We start from the raw sequence: 20,044 nt of genomic DNA, 5'->3' as shown, positions 1-20,044 counted from the left end.
GCTCTTTGTTTTCAATACAATATCTACTACTACGCAGTGATTGGTTCCCGGTAATTATCTATAAAGCTCTTTGTTTTCAATACAATATCTACTACTACGCAGTGATTGGTTCCCAGTAATTATCTATTAAGCTCTTTGTTTTCAATACAATATCTACTACTACACAGTGATTGGTTCCCAGTAATTATCTATTAAGCTCTTTGTTTTCAATACAATATCTACTACTACGCAGTGATTGGTTCCCAGTAATTATCTATTAAGCTCTTTGTTTTCAATACAATATCTACTACTACGCAGTGATTGGTTCCCAGTAATTATCTATTTAGCTCTTTGTTTTCAATACAATATCTACTACTACGCAGTGATTGGTTCCCAGTAATTATCTATTAAGCTCTTTGTTTTCAATACAATATCTACTACTACACAGTGATTGGTTCCCAGTAATTATCTATTAAGCTCTTTGTTTTCAATACAATATCTACTACTACAGTGATTGGTTCCCAGTAATTATCTATTAAGCTCTTTGTTTTCAATACAATATCTACTACTACGCAGTGATTGGTTCCCAGTAATTATCTATTAAGCTCTTTGTTTTCAATACAATATCTACTACTACGCAGTGATTGGTTCCCAGTAATTATCTATTAACAGTCAGAGCTCTGACATAAACAAGTCAGAATAAAATGACTTCTTCAAGTCAGAAAGTGTTTTGAAATTCTGACCTGTACGCGTCAATTTTTGTTTTGCGTAGTTTTCACTCGAGTCCGTCAAACCAGAAGTTATTTTGAATTTGCCGCCGATCTACGACACATACAATCACGTGGTTTTTTGCAAGAGATCACGTGTTTGAGAGTCGTTGTTTTGGAAGTGTCTCGAACGAGAAGTCATTGAATATTATATTGATTATTTACGATTTTTAGTGAAAATCTAGGTCATTGTGGGCATTTTTAGATAGGTAATTCATATTACCTCCGTATTTTCATGGGCATTTTTATATTTTTTGCCTATAAAGAAGTTCCTTGCAAGTTATTTTTTTGCTGTTTCATGAAGGCGCGCGACCTGTAAATACGGACGTGTGGTCTTTTAGATGACCTGGTGTTTGACAATTCTGACTTGTTCAGGTCAGAAAATGTTGTTATGAAAATGAATTGTTATTTTCGGGAGATAACTCGTGTTGTCTTAAACAATATTAACATTATTAACCAGTCAGAAAGTAAAATTATTGCTTCGAGCAGAACATCGTCACATGATTTTTCTATTTTTAAACTCAATCACGAACTGATTTTTTAACCTTTCTGATTCGTTTCTCCCTATGAGAAAAACGATCATTGTGAATATTGATATGATGATAATGAAACGAAAATCGGAAAAATTTTAATAAAAGAAAAAGGAAGGGAGGGGTTTAACTAAAGAACCCAAGGTTTTTTTTTTATTTTTAAAGTTATAACTTGAGAACAATAAGTGATGCACCGGCACACCTGGTCTTCATTTATGATCATGGGACATGATAAAACAAATCAAATGAAATGTAGGGCAAGTCTCCAGGGATCACCCCTATCCCTGTCATTTCTCTATTCCTCTTTATAGTGTCAAATTGATTTGAATGAAATATACCTGGCTAGTCTCCAGGTTTACCCCCACCCCCTGCCATTTGCAAATGTTCTTATATTTTGTAAACGGTAGAGATCCCCACCCCTAAACCATATATATTCTTGTATTGGACAATTTAACAAATCAAATATGTTGGGGAGGTCCCTGGGGATCACCCCTCCCCCTCCTGTTTGAAAACTTGTAAACGGTCGAGATCCCCACCCCTAAACCATATATTTTCTTGAATAGGACAATAAAACAAATCAAATGAAGTATAGGGGAAGTCCCTTGGGGTCACCCCCAACCCCTCCTGTGTGAAAACTTGTAAACGGTCGGGATCCCCACCCCTTAACCATATATATTCTTGTAAGGGTCAATAAGACAAATCAAATAGAATAAAGGTGGAGTCCCTGAGGGTCACCACACCCCCTCATGTTTGAAAACTTGTAAACGGTCGAGATCCCCACCCTACACCATATACATTCTTGCACAGGACAATAAAACAAATCAAATGAAATATAGGGGAAGTCCATTGGGGTCATCCCTATCCCCCTTTTTGAAATGTTCTGGATCACCACCCCTAAAGGTAAACCATATGATATTCCTGTTCGTCATTTCAAGAAGATTTGAATGACATGCGGGGTCAAACCCTAGGCGTCACTTATGCATATCACTTTACTAGACAAAACCAATTTGTACTGGAACTTGCCCAATGTCAGGCAACCATGGGAATGACGAATTATGGGAGCTTAAATTTGTTTGGGAGACTTCGTAACAGCATCCTCTTACAATTATTTCTTGTTTATTTTAATCTGCTGAGAGACCACCTTTACATATTATATGTATCAGTGTTTGTGCAAACAGAATTGTCTATTCAGTATTATTTTCCTCTCACATGCATCACATCTTATTAATTACATGGATATAGGAAGATGTGGTATGAGTGCCAATGAGACAACTCTCCATCCAAGTTACAATTTATAAAAGTAACCCATTATAGGTCAAGGTACGGCCTTCAACACGGAGCATTGGCTCACACCGAACAGCAAGCTATAAAGGGCCTCAAAAAATTACTAGTGTAAAACCATTCAAACGGAATCGGGAAAAACCAACGGTCTAATCTATATGAAAAAAAAAAATTTTTTGGCATATTTGTTTTCCTCTGAAATTACACATCTATAATTCTTACCCCAGATGCTTAGCCACATGAAGCATTTACCTCTTATTTGAGACATAGATAGTCTTTGTTTCTACAGAAGTGAGAAGAACATTGGAAGTCAGAATGTTCTGACTTATAAAAGTCTGAATGTTCTGACTTAATAAGGTCAGAAAGACTCAGAATGATCTGAAAATACTGACTTTTTTTAATGTTTAGAGTATTTTAGAATATGAATGCACTTGTCATGCTAGTACCATAAGAAACCCTGAACAGATTTTGTTCCCAAACAACAATTTTTAAAGATATTAGGAATAACAAGTGTACAATGGAACATAATTCACAAAGTTATAAGTGTTGTGAAAAAAGCTATTTAAAAAAAAATCAATAGATAGTTATCTTTCAACTTTTACATGTATTTAAAAAACAGTGAAAATATTATGGATTATATGTACGGCTTCTTGAAGGACAACAAAGTCACCATATTTGGTCTGAATTTGTATGTTTTTTCTCCTCAAATTTTTTTTAACATTATTAATGTCGGCTTTTTTTTTAACTAATTTTAAACATTCTTAATTATAATTAAATTTCCCCAACATTTTGCTTACAAACTCTTTAATTTCTAAAGTCAAATTGAAAGTTGTCTTCACAGATTCAATGTGTCTGAAAATGTTATATTGAAAAAACAATACTTTTATATCCTCAAATAAAATGGGTATACCATGAGTTTAATGGTCATGCAGATATGCAATCCAGGATGTTAACAATCAGAGTTTAGATTACAGTCATATAGTAATAGGCAGAGTTTTTCTTATATAATCAATAACCTGAGTAAAGATAATTGATTAATAGAGGTTTAGTTTAATATAAGTAATAAACAAAGCTAATTAATACACTTGCAATAACATACATGTAGTTAAATTAGTAAATACAGAATATTCATAAAAAATTCAGACAGAAATACTGTAATAGGTCAAGTCATTAGGGATGACATCAAAAGTTCAATATAGGATAAAAAACTTAATTCACATCACATAGTTTTTTCACTGACCGACCCACCCACCCCCCCTCTTAACTTAATTTGGGAAAGATTGATTGACCAATATGGATTTATGTAAAATCGATTTTGGATAAACAAAACTTGCAGCAACTTTAACCCCACCCCCACCCCCAAACTATTTGATTTAAGGTTTTTTATCCTACATTGGTCTTTTGATGGCATCCCTTAGAATGTGCTGACTTTGTACATGTTGTAGTGATAGTTACGGCACCCATACAACATATAGGAATCGTCAAAAGGAGAGAAAAATTCCCGAAATTTGTCACATAGTGACATTTGTGAGTCAGAATAACAAAATATAGACTCATTAATCTCTCCATCTTTTCAAAAATTATGAACCAGATTTTATGCATATCCATTTAGTTTTTGACGGACTCTTTTAAGTCAGAACATGATTTGACCTGAGTCAATTTGCAGAACAAAATTTCCAATCAAAGCTATGTGTTCTTCCTCTTAGCCCCCTTCTGAATCTGCCTCTGTTGAGTTTATTAATTGATTTTTCCATACACAGATACATTATCATTAATATCAAATGGCAATGCCTGACTTAATAATTTCAATGAATTTAGTTTTTGACTGATTTTTTAAAGTCAGAACATGACTTGACCTGTTTAAGTCAATTTGCAGAACAAAATTTCCAATCAAAGCTAGGTGTACTTCCTTTAAGCCCTGCAATGCCCGGCTGAAATATTTCAATAAATTTATTTTAGTTTTGGACTGACTCTTTTAAGTCAGAACATGATCTGACCTGTTTAAAACAAAATACATTTAATATTGAATATACCAAATAAACTTTTTTATAGTCATCATTATTGTGACTTATGGCTACCTTATTTCCTCTGTCTTTTATCTGGCTCACCTATATATTTTTAAATCAATATGACAATACCAGACTTAAAAGTTGTAATAAGTTAAGTTTTGTTTGACTCTTTGAAGTCAGAACATGATTTGACCTGTTAAAGTCAGTTTACAGAACAAAATTTCCAATCAAAGCTAGGTGTACTTCCTTTAAGCCCTGCTTCTGAATCTGCCATTTTCGAGTTTATTATTTGATAAGTTTTTAGAAACAATTAAGTCAAATGGTTATTTATTTTAGGGGATCTTACATATATTTCCTGTGTCTTTTATCTGACGTTCCCATACATTCTTTAAATAACATAATGCCCAGCTTATATATTTTAATAAATTTATTTTAGTTTTGGACTGACTCTTTTAAGTCAGAACATGATTTGACCTGTTTAAAACAAAATACATTTAATATTGAATATACCAAGTAAACTTTTTTATAGTCCTCATTATTGTGACTTATGGGGATCTAATTTCCTCAGTCTTTTATCTGACTTACCTATACATTTTTAAATCAATATAACAATACTAGACGTAAAAGTTGTAATACGTTTAGTAAGTCAGAACATAATGTGACTTTTTTGAGTCAGTTTGCACAACAGTATTTACCTCAATGAAATATTAAAATAATAAATGTTTTGCTCTTAATACATTTAGCTTAAAGTGGATGAGAATATATCTTTTATTAACATAGTCTTATCATGAATAAGTGTCTTGTTTTTCTTGGAAGATTTGAAGTATTGTCATGTAATGTATCCAATATTGTATTTTGTAAATCTTTTGATATTCAGAAAATTGTATGATCCATTTTTTCTCTCAATTATTTCAAAATACAAAGAAAAACCAAGTGATGAGATAAATATATTATGTTTAGATTCTGGAAAGGAGAAGGTATGATGTCAGATGAGCCCCACTTTTTAAAACTCTTTAATTCGAAACTAGTAATCACCATATTTTTATGGAGATTGATAACAAAGTGGTAGTAATGACTGATTCAAATCAGAACAAAAATGACTTCTCGAAGTCAAAATGCATTAAAAAGGGGCATAAATCTTTTTAGAATATGAAGATATTAAGTCACAATATTTTGTGCAAAATCTGACCTGTGGAAGTCATTTTATGATAAATTAAAGTCTGACATAAACTGACCTGTACAAGTCATATTCTGTTGAGTGCAAGAAGGGAGACAACACTTACATCAAATTATATCTGACCTATGGAAGTCATTTTATTCTGACTTGTTTATGTCAGAGCTCTGACTGATTAAGCTCTTTGTTTTCAATACAATATCTACTACTACGCAGTGATTGGTTCCCAGTAATTATCTATTAAGCTCTTTGTTTTCAATACAATATCTACTACTACAGTGATTGGTTCCCAGTAATTATCTATTTAGCTCTTTGTTTTCAATACAATATCTACTACTACGCAGTGATTGGTTCCCAGTAATTATCTATTAAGCTCTTTGTTTTCAATACAATATCTACTACTACGCAGTGATTGGTTCCCAGTAATTATCTATTAAGCTCTTTGTTTTCAATACAATATCTACTACTACGCAGTGATTGGTTCCCAGTAATTATCTATTTAGCTCTTTGTTTTCAATACAATATCTACTACTACACAGTGATTGGTTCCCAGTAATTATCTATTAAGCTCTTTGTTTTCAATACAATATCTACTACTACGCAGTGATTGGTTCCCAGTAATTATCTATTAAGCTCTTTGTTTTCAATACAATATCTACTACTACGCAGTGATTGGTTCCCAGTAATTATCTATTAAGCTCTTTGTTTTCAATACAATATCTACTACTACGCAGTGATTGGTTCCCAGTAATTATCTATTAAGCTCTTTGTTTTCAATACAATATCTACTACTACACAGTGATTGGTTCCCAGTAATTATCTATTAAGCTCTTTGTTTTCAATACAATATCTACTACTACGCAGTGATTGGTTCCCAGTAATTATCTATTAAGCTCTTTGTTTTCAATACAATATCTACTACTACGCAGTGATTGGTTCCCAGTAATTATCTATTAAGCTCTTTGTTTTCAATACAATATCTACTACTACACAGTGATTGGTTCCCAGTAATTATCTATTAAGCTCTTTGTTTTCAATACAATATCTACTACTACGCAGTGATTGGTTCCCAGTAATTATCTATTAAGCTCTTTGTTTTCAATACAATATCTACTACTACGCAGTGATTGGTTCCCAGTAATTATCTATTAAGCTCTTTGTTTTCAATACAATATCTACTACTACGCAGTGATTGGTTCCCAGTAATTATCTATTAAGCTCTTTGTTTTCAATACAATATCTACTACTACGCAGTGATTGGTTCCCAGTAATTATCTATTAAGCTCTTTGTTTTCAATACAATATCTACTACTACGCAGTGATTGGTTCCCAGTAATTATCTATTAAGCTCTTTGTTTTCAATACAATATCTACTACTACGCAGTGATTGGTTCCCAGTAATTATCTATTTAGCTCTTTGTTTTCAATACAATATCTACTACTACGCAGTGATTGGTTCCCAGTAATTATCTATTTAGCTCTTTGTTTTCAATACAATATCTACTACTACACAGTGATTGGTTCCCAGTAATTATCTATTTAGCTCTTTGTTTTCAATACAATATCTACTACTACGCAGTGATTGGTTCCCAGTAATTATCTATTAAGCTCTTTGTTTTCAATACAATATCTACTACTACACAGTGATTGGTTCCCAGTAATTATCTATTAAGCTCTTTGTTTTCAATACAATATCTACTACTACGCAGTGATTGGTTCCCAGTAATTATCTATTAAGCTCTTTGTTTTCAATACAATATCTACTACTACTACAGTGATTGGTTCCCAGTAATTATCTATTAAGCTCTTTGTTTTCAATACAATATCTACTACTACACAATGATTGGTTCCCAGTAATTATCTATTAAGCTCTTTGTTTTCAATACAATATCTACTACTACACAATGATTGGTTCCCAGTAATTATCTATTAAGCTCTTTGTTTTCAATACAATATCTACTACTACACAATGATTGGTTCCCAGTAATTATCTATTAAGCTCTTTGTTTTCAATACAATATCTACTACTACACAATGATTGGTTCCCAGTAATTATCTATTAAGCTCTTTGTTTTCAATACAATATCTACTACTACACAGTGATTGGGTCCCAGTAATTATCTATTAAGCTCTTTGTTTTCAATACAATATCTACTACTACACAGTGATTGGTTCCCAGTAATTATCTATTAAGCTCTTTGTTTTCAATACAATATCTACTACTACACAATGATTGGTTCCCAGTAATTATCTATTAAGCTCTTTGTTTTCAATACAATATCTACTACTACGCAGTGATTGGTTCCCAGTAATTATCTATTAAGCTCTTTGTTTTCAATACAATATCTACTACTACGCAGTGATTGGTTCCCAGTAATTATCTATTAAGCTCTTTGTTTTCAATACAATATCTACTACTACGCAGTGATTGGTTCCCAGTAATTATCTATTAAGCTCTTTGTTTTCAATACAATATCTACTACTACGCAGTGATTGGTTCCCAGTAATTATCTATTAAGCTCTTTGTTTTCAATACAATATCTACTACTACGCAGTGATTGGTTCCCAGTAATTATCTATTAAGCTCTTTGTTTTCAATACAATATCTACTACTACACAGTGATTGGTTCCCAGTAATTATCTATTTAGCTCTTTGTTTTCAATACAATATCTACTACTACACAGTGATTGGTTCCCAGTAATTATCTATTAAGCTCTTTGTTTTCAATACAATATCTACTACTACGCAGTGATTGGTTCCCAGTAATTATCTATTAAGCTCTTTGTTTTCAATACAATATCTACTACTACGCAGTGATTGGTTCCCAGTAATTATCTATTAAGCTCTTTGTTTTCAATACAATATCTACTACTACGCAGTGATTGGTTCCCAGTAATTATCTATTAAGCTCTTTGTTTTCAATACAATATCTACTACTACACAGTGATTGGTTCCCAGTAATTATCTATTTAGCTCTTTGTTTTCAATACAATATCTACTACTACACAGTGATTGGTTCCCAGTAATTATCTATTAAGCTCTTTGTTTTCAATACAATATCTACTACTACACAGTGATTGGTTCCCAGTAATTATCTATTAAGCTCTTTGTTTTCAATACAATATCTACTACTACACAGTGATTGGTTCCCAGTAATTATCTATTAAGCTCTTTGTTTTCAATACAATATCTACTACTACGCAGTGATTGGTTCCCAGTAATTATCTATTAAGCTCTTTGTTTTCAATACAATATCTACTACTACACAGTGATTGGTTCCCAGTAATTATCTATTAAGCTCTTTGTTTTCAATACAATATCTACTACTACACAGTGATTGGTTCCCAGTAATTATCTATTTAGCTCTTTGTTTTCAATACAATATCTACTACTACACAGTGATTGGTTCCCAGTAATTATCTATTTAGCTCTTTGTTTTCAATACAATATCTACTACTACCCAGTGATTGGTTCCCAGTAATTATCTATTTAGCTCTTTGTTTTCAATACAATATCTACTACTACGCAGTGATTGGTTCCCAGTAATTATCTATTAAGCTCTTTGTTTTCAATACAATATCTACTACTACGCAGTGATTGGTTCCCAGTAATTATCTATTAAGCTCTTTGTTTTCAATACAATATCTACTACTACACAGTGATTGGTTCCCAGTAATTATCTATTAAGCTCTTTGTTTTCAATACAATATCTACTACACAGTGATTGGTTCCCAGTAATTATCTATTAAGCTCTTTGTTTTCAATACAATATCTACTACTACGCAGTGATTGGTTCCCAGTAATTATCTATTAAGCTCTTTGTTTTCAATACAATATCTACTACTACGCAGTGATTGGTTCCCAGTAATTATCTATTAAGCTCTTTGTTTTCAATACAATATCTACTACTACGCAGTGATTGGTTCCCAGTAATTATCTATTAAGCTCTTTGTTTTCAATACAATATCTACTACTACGCAGTGATTGGTTCCCAGTAATTATCTATTAAGCTCTTTGTTTTCAATACAATATCTACTACTACGCAGTGATTGGTTCCCAGTAATTATCTATTAAGCTCTTTGTTTTCAATACAATATCTACTACACAGTGATTGGTTCCCAGTAATTATCTATTAAGCTCTTTGTTTTCAATACAATATCTACAACTACACAGTGATTGGTTCCCAGTAATTATCTATTAAGCTCTTTGTTTTCAATACAATATCTACTACTACGCAGTGATTGGTTCCCAGTAATTATCTATTAAGCTCTTTGTTTTCAATACAATATCTACTACTACGCAGTGATTGGTTCCCAGTAATTATCTATTAAGCTCTTTGTTTTCAATACAATATCTACTACTACGCAGTGATTGGTTCCCAGTAATTATCTATTAAGCTCTTTGTTTTCAATACAATATCTACTACTACGCAGTGATTGGTTCCCAGTAATTATCTATTAAGCTCTTTGTTTTCAATACAATATCTACTACTACGCAGTGATTGGTTCCCAGTAATTATCTATTAAGCTCTTTGTTTTCAATACAATATCTACTACTACGCAGTGATTGGTTCCCAGTAATTATCTATTAAGCTCTTTGTTTTCAATACAATATCTACTACACAGTGATTGGTTCCCAGTAATTATCTATTAAGCTCTTTGTTTTCAATACAATATCTACTACTACGCAGTGATTGGTTCCCAGTAATTATCTATTAAGCTCTTTGTTTTCAATACAATATCTACTACTACGCAGTGATTGGTTCCCAGTAATTATCTATTAAGCTCTTTGTTTTCAATACAATATCTACTACTACAGTGATTGGTCGTACATTCTGTTGATACTACATGTATTGACCATAAAGGTATAAAGGTATCGCACAAGACCATGATTTTCTCAAGACTGTCTATAATATCTTTACACTAAATTGTTGGATGAATATTGATAGATACTCTAGTCTAGGAGAACAAGAATTATTTATTATTTGTGTGATTGGCTTTGAACTTGATTCCAAAATTACCATTTCTCTTAGGTCAGTGCTTAGTGCCTTTATGTTAGAAGTTGTTTGAGCTTATATCAATCTGTTTAAATTCCAACTAATTCTTCCAGTTTGTTTTTAGGGCAATTCCATTTAACTATGTTATCCGGTGGGAACTAAAGTTTAACTATTGAATTAGGTTGCAAGTTTTATTTTTAGATTGAATCCCATACATGCAAAGTTATCAAACAAATGGTTCTTGGTTGTAGGGATATTTTTAGTCCCTGCCTACTCTCTCATATATATTTTGATGGAATATACAATATGGTGTGCTGTTATACCAGTTCTAGGTTAGAGGAGTGCTGATCCCTCAGAATCATATGTTACCCTTCTACATTCTTTATGTGCATGTCCTTAGTGAGGAGCCTTTAATTCAGTGGTTGAAACAGAACTTCCTTATTAAAAAATATTGTTGAATAATTGTGTCAATATATCTTACCTTAGTGTCAGCTTTGTCAAACAATTGCTGTTCCATTCTCGTACAAAAAGCTACAACTGTCATGAACTTTATTCTATTTTCATTTGACTTTGGCAGTAGTGCATCAACACTGTAAATTAACAAAAATATATTTGAGTGTAATTCAATTGTTCAACAGTACAATTCTTTTATTACGTATAGTAGTCAGATGAATTGGAACATACTATACACTGCAAACTACTGTAAACAAGAATGGGCAAGGCTTAAATTAAAATATTGTTTGTTTGCCCTTTACCGACCGACCCTCTAAATTCGTTCCGCCTGAAAATCTTTTATTTGTAATTACCAGCAAGATTTTATTTTGTTATATTTTTTCGTTCCTACCAAAAATCTTATATTTGTATTTCCCGCTCAAAACTTTTTTATCAGAATCCTCGGGTTTTATCTTTAACGTATAAGGTCCAGTCCGTTTGGTATCACCTGTGCGATTGACATGAACACATGCATTTGAAGTTTCAACACATTTGTTTGAAATCGATGTTGAACGCTTCCTGCAATCATGGCCATCATGTTATGACGTACGTTACTCTGTACCTTTATACTTAAACAGTAGGGTTCATTTACAAAAAAGTTTGTGTGATACAAAAATATTAACGTGTGTACAAACCAAGGATTTGTATAGTATAACTATACAAATCCTTGTACAAACTAATTTGTAAACGGACGTTGTATTCTATGTAGGGATGGCCTTTTGTGATCCGCAGATCAGGATGATTATGTTAACAATGCCGCTATATTTATATCTGACATGAACCATAAGTGACAAAACCCTGTAAATTCGAGGATATCTGGCAGTAAAATCGCCAAGTTTTTCATACAGATCATTTATAAATGCGATGTAAAATATGTGACAATTAAGTTTCAAGTCTTGTAGCATTTTTATTGGAAACAAAGGCACATACGATTTTTTTTTAAACACTTGAGGGACTTTTTCTACTATAAATGTATGTCTGCCCGGACATATATATATCTTACCAGTATACAGTTAAATCTCTTTCAGAAAACCTTTAGGTAAGCATACAACAATGTACAAGGTACCTAGTACAGAACAAAGTACTACTTCAAACTCTTCAAAAGTTCCAGGCATATAAACGTTGAAGATATGCGGCACAGCTCTATATTTTGATATTTGAAAACAAAATAGTAGTGCATATGAATTAGCTTCACATTCTATGTTCTACGTGATATTTTTTCTTTCAAAACTAATAATCCCAGCAAACTTATTTGCAAAAAGAAAACGAACAAAAATGACATTATGCAGATTTTGTATCTATAAAATAAAATATTATACCTACCTGCCTACCCATGACAAACAATATACCGAGCCAAGTTATTTTTTTGGGGGAAAAAATAAAATATTTTACCTATTGTCCATTTGACTTCTATATATTTGCAGAAAAAAATTGTTAAAAATTCATTTTTATGAATTAATAATTTTTTCCTTGATGTATATTATTATATGGTATATACGAACTCTGACTATTAATTTCATAATTTTTGGTGAAATATTTTTTCTGCAAATATATAGAAGTCAAATGGACAATATCTACCTACCCTGTTTCAAAACATAGGGTCGGAAAAGGGCAAACAAACAATATTTTAATTTAGGCCCAATATAGATCCCCAAACGTGTCCAATTCCCCCAAACGTGTCCAAATTGACGTCACTGAACTGCAAAACATGTCTAGTTAAAACATCTCCAAAGGGTGTGATTTGTATAAACGCCTAAACATGTCCATTTCTCAACAACCCCAAACGTGTCCAATCCCAAAAATGTGTCCATATCAAGTGTTATTTGGTTATTGTTATTCCATTAATGTATACTAATTTTACCACTTCATTAAAAATATAGATAAGGTACTTTTTTAAACCAGCCGAAAAAAACTGGGTAAAAGTGGGGGCGTCGTTTCGGCTATGTCGTATGTAAATTGTAAGCAAACATGTTTAGATTGTACAGTTAACGGATGAATGCGTCCCTTTCTCTGCACATTAAAATTTGTATGTTCTCTCTAAATATTGTGAAACACCGGCAACTGAACGATCAACAGTCTAAAGTAAATTTATACAGTACAAATGTAAAAAAATAAAAACTTGTAACCTATGTTCTCTCTAAATATGCATGAAATACTTCTTCTTCTTCTTCCAGTAAGCGGCCACCGTCAACTGGTTGACTATTCTGCCACATTTATGGAGTGCGCGCATGTATAAAAAAAAAAAAATTTAACAAAAACAAAAATTAGGTGAATTTTATATACAAGTGCAAATAAAAACATGTCAATTTAATTACTGACGGAGCTGAGCCTTGAAAGATTCAGGACTCGGGGCAGAGACCTTACAGTTGGGCAAGGTGTTCCACTCTCTTATTGTTCTAGGATAGAATAACTCCTTCCGAACTGTGGTTTTGCATGATGGAATTCTGAATGCTTTTTCGTTGTTATTCCTGGAAGGACGTTCATTTGGTATCAGTTTATTTGATGTATCAATCTTTACATAGTTGTTATTAAGCTTATACATCATTATCAGTCTGCTCTGTTTTCTTCGTTCTTGAAGTGTTGTCCATTCTAGTTGTTCAAGCATGTCACTAACAGATGAAGTGTTGTGGTATCTGTTAGTAACATACCTTGCTGCCCTCCTTTGGACCATTTCCAATCTATAAATATCATTTTGTTGGTACGGGTCCCAGCATATTCCAATATTGGTCTGACGAGGGACACATATGCTTTTTCTTTTATAGACTTGTTGGAGATGTTTAAGTTCCTTTTAAGAAAACTGATGGTATTGTTTGCTTTGGAGCAGATGTTGCTAATGTGTTTACCCCATTTGAGATCTGATGCAATGGTACATCCCAGGTATTTTGCTGCTGTGACATGTTCAAGGTTATGGCCATGTAGTGTGTAACTGTATTTAGCTGGTGTTCGCTTTTTGGAGATGGTGAGAACGTTACATTTATCAGGATGAAACTTCATGAGCCATTTAGTTTCCCATACAGCTAGTTTGTCAAGGTCCTTTTGAAGGTTTGCTGAGTCAGCATCGGATGAAATTGTGACATACGCAATTGTGTCATCAGCAAACAGTCGTACAGTTGATTGGATCTCCTGGGGCATGTCATTTATGTAGAATAGGAAAAGACTTGGTCCCAGGACATATCCTTGGGGTACGCCGGACTCCACAGGTATTGAGGTTGATGTTTCTCCCTCCACCACTACTGATTGTGTTCTGTCACTGAGGAAGTTCTTTATCCACTCATTAGTTTTACCTGTTATCCCATAATGATTCAGTTTGTGGATGAGAAGGCTATGACTAACCTTGTCAAATGCCTTTGAGAAGTCCATTATGAGACAATCTGTTTTTTTACCTTGATCTAAGAAGCCAGTTATGTCATCGATGAATTCAATGAGTTGTGATTCACATGATAGTCCCCTCTGGAAGCCATGTTGTAGTGGATACATGATGTTTTGTGCATCAGCATGAGACATAATGTGACTGGTTACAATATGCTCCATTAGTTTGCATGATATACAGGTGAGTGAAACTGGTCTATAATTAATTGGATCATATTTCTTCCCTTTCTTATACACTGGACAGATGTTAGCTGATTTCCAAATACTTGGCACATCCCCTGTAAGATATGAGCGGCGGAATATAATTGTCAGTATAGGAGCAATGTTTGATGCAAGTTCTTTAAGGACTCGAGGTGTTATGTTGTCTGGTCCAGCTGCTTTGTTTGGATTTAGGTTTTTCAGAAGTTTGTTAACACCATTTTCTGTAATATTGATGTCGGAGATGTTTTGAAATTTACCAAACATATTACACTGCTTTTGGAATTCGTGGATTGATATGTTGGTTTTGTCTGAAAAGGCTTTCTGAAATTGTCCGTTGAGTATATCTGCTTTTTCTGTTGGTTCTGAGTGTAGAGTTCCATTAGATTTTAGGGGGGGTATTGTGCTCCCATCTGATCTCTTGTGTTTTATAAAAGTCCAGAATCTCTTCATGCAGTTTGGTTTTTCCTGTGGTTTATTCAGGTCTGGTGGTGAGACTATACTGTCGATGTAATTCCAGTAAGCTTTCCTGATTTCTCTCTGTGCAACTGGACAATACGCAATCATCAATTTAAACATTATAGAACAGTAAAATCATTAAAACATGTATGTTCTCTAAATATGCATGAAATACTGGCAACTGGAAATACGTTATCAACAGTCTAAAGTTAATTTATACAGCAAATATAAAACTATTTCGCTCTTGCTACTTGACAATATGCTATCAGCAGTCTAAAAAGTGAATTTATACAGTACAAATAAAATTTGCAATTACGGTAACCACTAATAACCGGCGTTGATCACATAACATTTATATAAATAAAAAGAATCTATAAAACCAACTAATGAAATATTTGGCACTGGACGTAATGGCTCTTGATCGTGTGTCTTAAGTGATGCTCGAAACCTTACATTTATATATATATAAAAAAAAGCGGATAACCAGTTTATGATTTGAAGATTTTTTTAAATAAACACAAATTCAGATGGAGAACTTTTAACAAAAAGTTTTAATAAATGCTGCTTATCGCCCGCCAGGCAATATTCGGATAAATATAAAAAGCATCATCGGAGTACAAAATAATTTACAAAGTCACCAATTAATTCAACTCTATAATAAGGTGCAGGTTCGCTCTAAATGAGTTTGAAATACTTGCAACTGAACAATCAACTAAAGCTAAAAACTGAAAACTTTGTCACCTGTGTCCTTTTCATAAAATTGTGGTAAAGATTATTAGCGATTTTATTTAGGAGATACATGTATTAACGCTAAAGGACATGAGACGTTCTGGTGTTAAATATTGGACACGTTTTGGCGAATAACATTTATCGGACACGTTTGGGGAATATTGTACATTTTGGACACGTTTAGGGAGAGAAGACACGTTTGGGGGGAAGGACACGTATGGGAGTGTTACATATATAATATTATATATCTAGAAATTAAAATTTCTGTCACTTTCTGACAGACCATTTTTTTCCAGCTCAAAACGTATTGCTCTTTGTCCTAATCAATCCTTGTTCCAGTACTTACCTATTGTAACTTGTTCTCATTCTGAAGTTGTATGAAATGTTTGCCACTGGACAATAAACAACAAATAATCACACCCTTTATAATAATTATTCGCTGCTTCAGAATCCTTTGGCCATATCAGACAAGGTGAAGAGGGCATATGTATGTGCCTGTCCCAAGTCAGGAGCCTGTAATTCAGTGGTTGTCGTTTGTTAATGTGTTACATATTTGTTTTTCGTTCATTTTTTTTTACATAAATAAGGCCGTTAGTTTTCACGTTTGTATTGTTTTACATTGTCTTATCAGGGCCTTTTAAAGCTGACTATGCGGTATGGGTTTGCTCATTGTTGAAAGCCGTATGGTGACCTATAGTTGTTAATGTCAGAGTCATTTTGGTCTTTTGTGGATAGTTGTCTCATTGGCAATCATACCACATCTTCTTTTATATATTATGTTTAGCCTGTAAAAAAAAATAACTTGCTATGCACAGCACTATTTTAAACATTAGACACTTATTCTTATTGAATGTGGAACTTACAATATATTAACTAGATGATTTCTGTATTCCAAAGATGTTTTCTCTTTCCAACATTTTCCTTGAATTTTTCTCTTCTTCCCATTACCATTTGCTACCCTTGTTGAAGTTGCAATGCTTTTATTGAGATCTTTTGTACAAAAAAAAATAATATCACTATTGACACATTGATTGTTCATATCTATATTTATATCTGTATACATGTATTTCAATATAAAACAAATATAACATCATGAAATTTAAACTTATTTTCAAAATAAAAATGAATAAATGCACAGATATGTTGTCCCATAGAATACAACTGAATTTTTACTTGTAAGAAGTAATTATTTTGACATTTAATATTAATTGCTTTTTAAATTCATTCTTATAAATAATATTTAAGTTTTTATCCTTGATTCTTGATTACTCACTAAGATGATAACCAAATTGTTAATTTTTGTCATTAAACCTCTTTAAAAAATCAATTACTTGGATTTAAAGCTAAAACCAACAAAATGGTTTTTTTTTATAAAATAGTTTTATTAATTTGTTTGCAACACAAGGTATAGCATACAGACATGAAGCTTGATACCAAATTTCAGGAGGCTATGTAATGTATTTCTTAAGAAAATGTGACAAATAATGTCGTAAAATAGAATCTGTATTCTTCTCTTTTTGAGATACGATGAATCATTTTAATTGGTTATAGTGACCTAATAATGCCATTTCTTTTTGGCAAGTTTGCAGACATTAAAGAGGTGGGTCTCATTGGGGTCTGAGTGGGACGGGGGATTGCAGATATTTTGTAAGCGTGACACATGAAAGTCAAATTATTGCATTTTTGTGTCGTGATAAAGGGAAATGAGGTCTTGCAGGACCCTGGAAATGACAAAAAAATGAGAATTGCTTACGTAAATAGTGTAAGCGGGATACGGGAATCTGACAAAACAGTAAGCGGGATCCAGGATCGGAACCCCCCTCAAGAGACCCCATAAGAGTTGGTCACTATATCATTATAACAATATATCTTACCTTCATACTCAGAATGGATGTCAGAACCTATCCCTTCAAGTCCAAGAACTGTATATGCTGCATTAAATGTATCATCATATTGAAGCATGAAAGTCGTAATATCCTCTGTATCTAAAATACAAATTCATAAGAAAAATCAAACCAAGATTAAGAACCAAAATAGAGATAGTAATACATGAATCATGTGAGAGTTATTCTGTGTATTAGGAAATTGTATTTCTCAATATAGGTATTAATAAAAAACTTAATATAATTATCATTTATAAAAAAAAAAATTCCTACTGGTATGTAAAAAATGATAGTTGTGGCCAAGTTTAGTTTAATTTGGCCCAGTTGTTTCAGAGGAGAAGATTTTTGTAAAAGATTACTAAGATTTACGAAAAATGGTTAAAAATTGACTATAAGGGGCAATAACTCCTAAAGGGGTCAACTGACCATTTTGGTTATGCTGACTTATTTGTAGATCTTACTTTGCTGAACATTATTGCTGTTTACAGTTTATCTCTATCTATAATAATATTCAAGATAATAACCAAAAACAGCAAAATTTCCTTAAAATTACCAATTCAGGGGCAGAAACCCAACAACGGGTTGACCGATTCATCTGAAAATTTTAGAGCAGATAGATCTTGTCCTGATGAACAATTTAACCCTGTCAGATTTACTATAAATGCTTTGGTTTTTGAGATATAAGCAAAAAACTGCATTTTACCCCTATGTTCAATTTTTAGCCATGGCGGCCATCATGGTTGGTTGGCCGGGTCACGCCACACATTTTTTTTAACTAGATACCCCAATGATGATTGTGGCCAAGTTTGGTTTAGTTTGGCCCTGTAGTTTCAGAGGAGAAGATTTTTGTAAAAGTTTTAATCACAACGACGACGGATGACGAACGCTAAGTGATGAGAAAAGCTCACTTGGCCCTTTGGCCAGGTCAGCTAAAAATATAGTCCTCTTGATACTATCTTTTGATTATAAGAAGCTTCTGTTCCAAGTTTGGTAAAAAATCCAGGATAGTTTATGAATCAAATAAATGTTTTAAAAACTATATTAAACTGCAAACTGTATGTAATATTAACTGGAAGTAAATATAAGTCCATTCATAAGTATAAAAATATGGAATAACTAGAGGCTCTTTAAAGAGCCTGTGTCGCTCACCTTGGTCTACGTGAATATTAAACAAAGGAAGCACATGGATTCATGGCAAAATTGCATTTTGGTGATGGTGATGTGTTTGTAAATCTTACTTTACTAAACAGTCTTGCTGCTTACAATTATCTCTATCTATAATGAACTTGGCCCAGTAGTTTCAGTGGAAAATGTTAATAAAAATTTACAAATTTTATGAAAATTGTTAAAAATTGACTATAAAGGACAATAACTCCTTAGGGGGTCAATCGACCATTTCAGTCATGTTGAATTATTTGTAAATCTTACTTTGTTGAACATTATTGCTGTTTACAGATTATCTCTATCTATAATAATATTCAAGATAATAACCAAAAACAGCAAAATTTCCTTAAAATTACCGATTCAGGGGCAGCAACCCAACAATGGGTAGTCAGATTCATCTGAAAATTACAGGGCAGATAGATCTTCATTTGATAAACAATTTAACCCCATGTCAGATTTGCTCTAAATGCTTTGGTTTTTGAGTTATAAGCCAAAAACTGCATTTTACCCCCATGTTTTATTTTTAGCCGTGGCGGCCATCTTGGTTGGTTTACCAGGTCACGCCACACATTTTTTAAACTACATACCCCAAAGATGATTGTGGTCAAGTTTGGATTAATTTGGCCCAGTAGTTTCAGAGAAGAAGATTTTTGTAAAAGATGACTTTAATTTACGAAAAATGGTTAAAAATGGACTATAAAGGGCAATAACTCCTAAACGGGTCAACTGACCATTTCGGTCATGCCAACTTATTTGTAAATCTAACTATGCTGAACATTATTGCTGTTTACAGTTTATCTCTATCTATAATAATATTCAAGATAATAACCAAAAACAGCAAAATTTCCTCAAAATTACCAATTCAGGGGCAGCAACCCAACAACGGGTTGACCGATTCATCTGAAAATTTTAGAGCAGATAAATCTTGACCTGATCAACATTTTTACACCGTGTCAAATTTCCTCTAAATGCTTTGGTTTTTGAGTTATAAGCCAAAAACTGCATTTTACCCC

The 20,044-nt window shown here is 32.8% G+C and overlaps 1 protein-coding gene across 1 annotated transcript in view; it reads right to left on the bottom strand.

The window, feature by feature from the left end:
- Positions 1-20,044, bottom strand: part of LOC134714454 (uncharacterized) — a 59,949-nt gene that overhangs the window by 10,538 nt on the left and 29,367 nt on the right. The window contains exons 6-8 of the mRNA XM_063575701.1: positions 17,859-17,969; positions 16,848-16,974; positions 11,219-11,327 (exon numbers count right to left, since the gene is read on the bottom strand). Of these exons, the coding sequence (XP_063431771.1) occupies positions 11,219-11,327; positions 16,848-16,974; positions 17,859-17,969 (347 nt within the window). The remainder of the gene's footprint in view (positions 1-11,218; positions 11,328-16,847; positions 16,975-17,858; positions 17,970-20,044) is intronic.

The sequence above is a fragment of the Mytilus trossulus genome, chromosome 4 (genome assembly GCF_036588685.1).
Source record: "Mytilus trossulus isolate FHL-02 chromosome 4, PNRI_Mtr1.1.1.hap1, whole genome shotgun sequence".
Taxonomy (NCBI): Eukaryota; Metazoa; Mollusca; class Bivalvia; order Mytilida; family Mytilidae; genus Mytilus; species Mytilus trossulus.
Note: the sequence above shows the minus strand (reverse complement) of the source record. Positions and strands in the feature narration are given on the sequence as shown.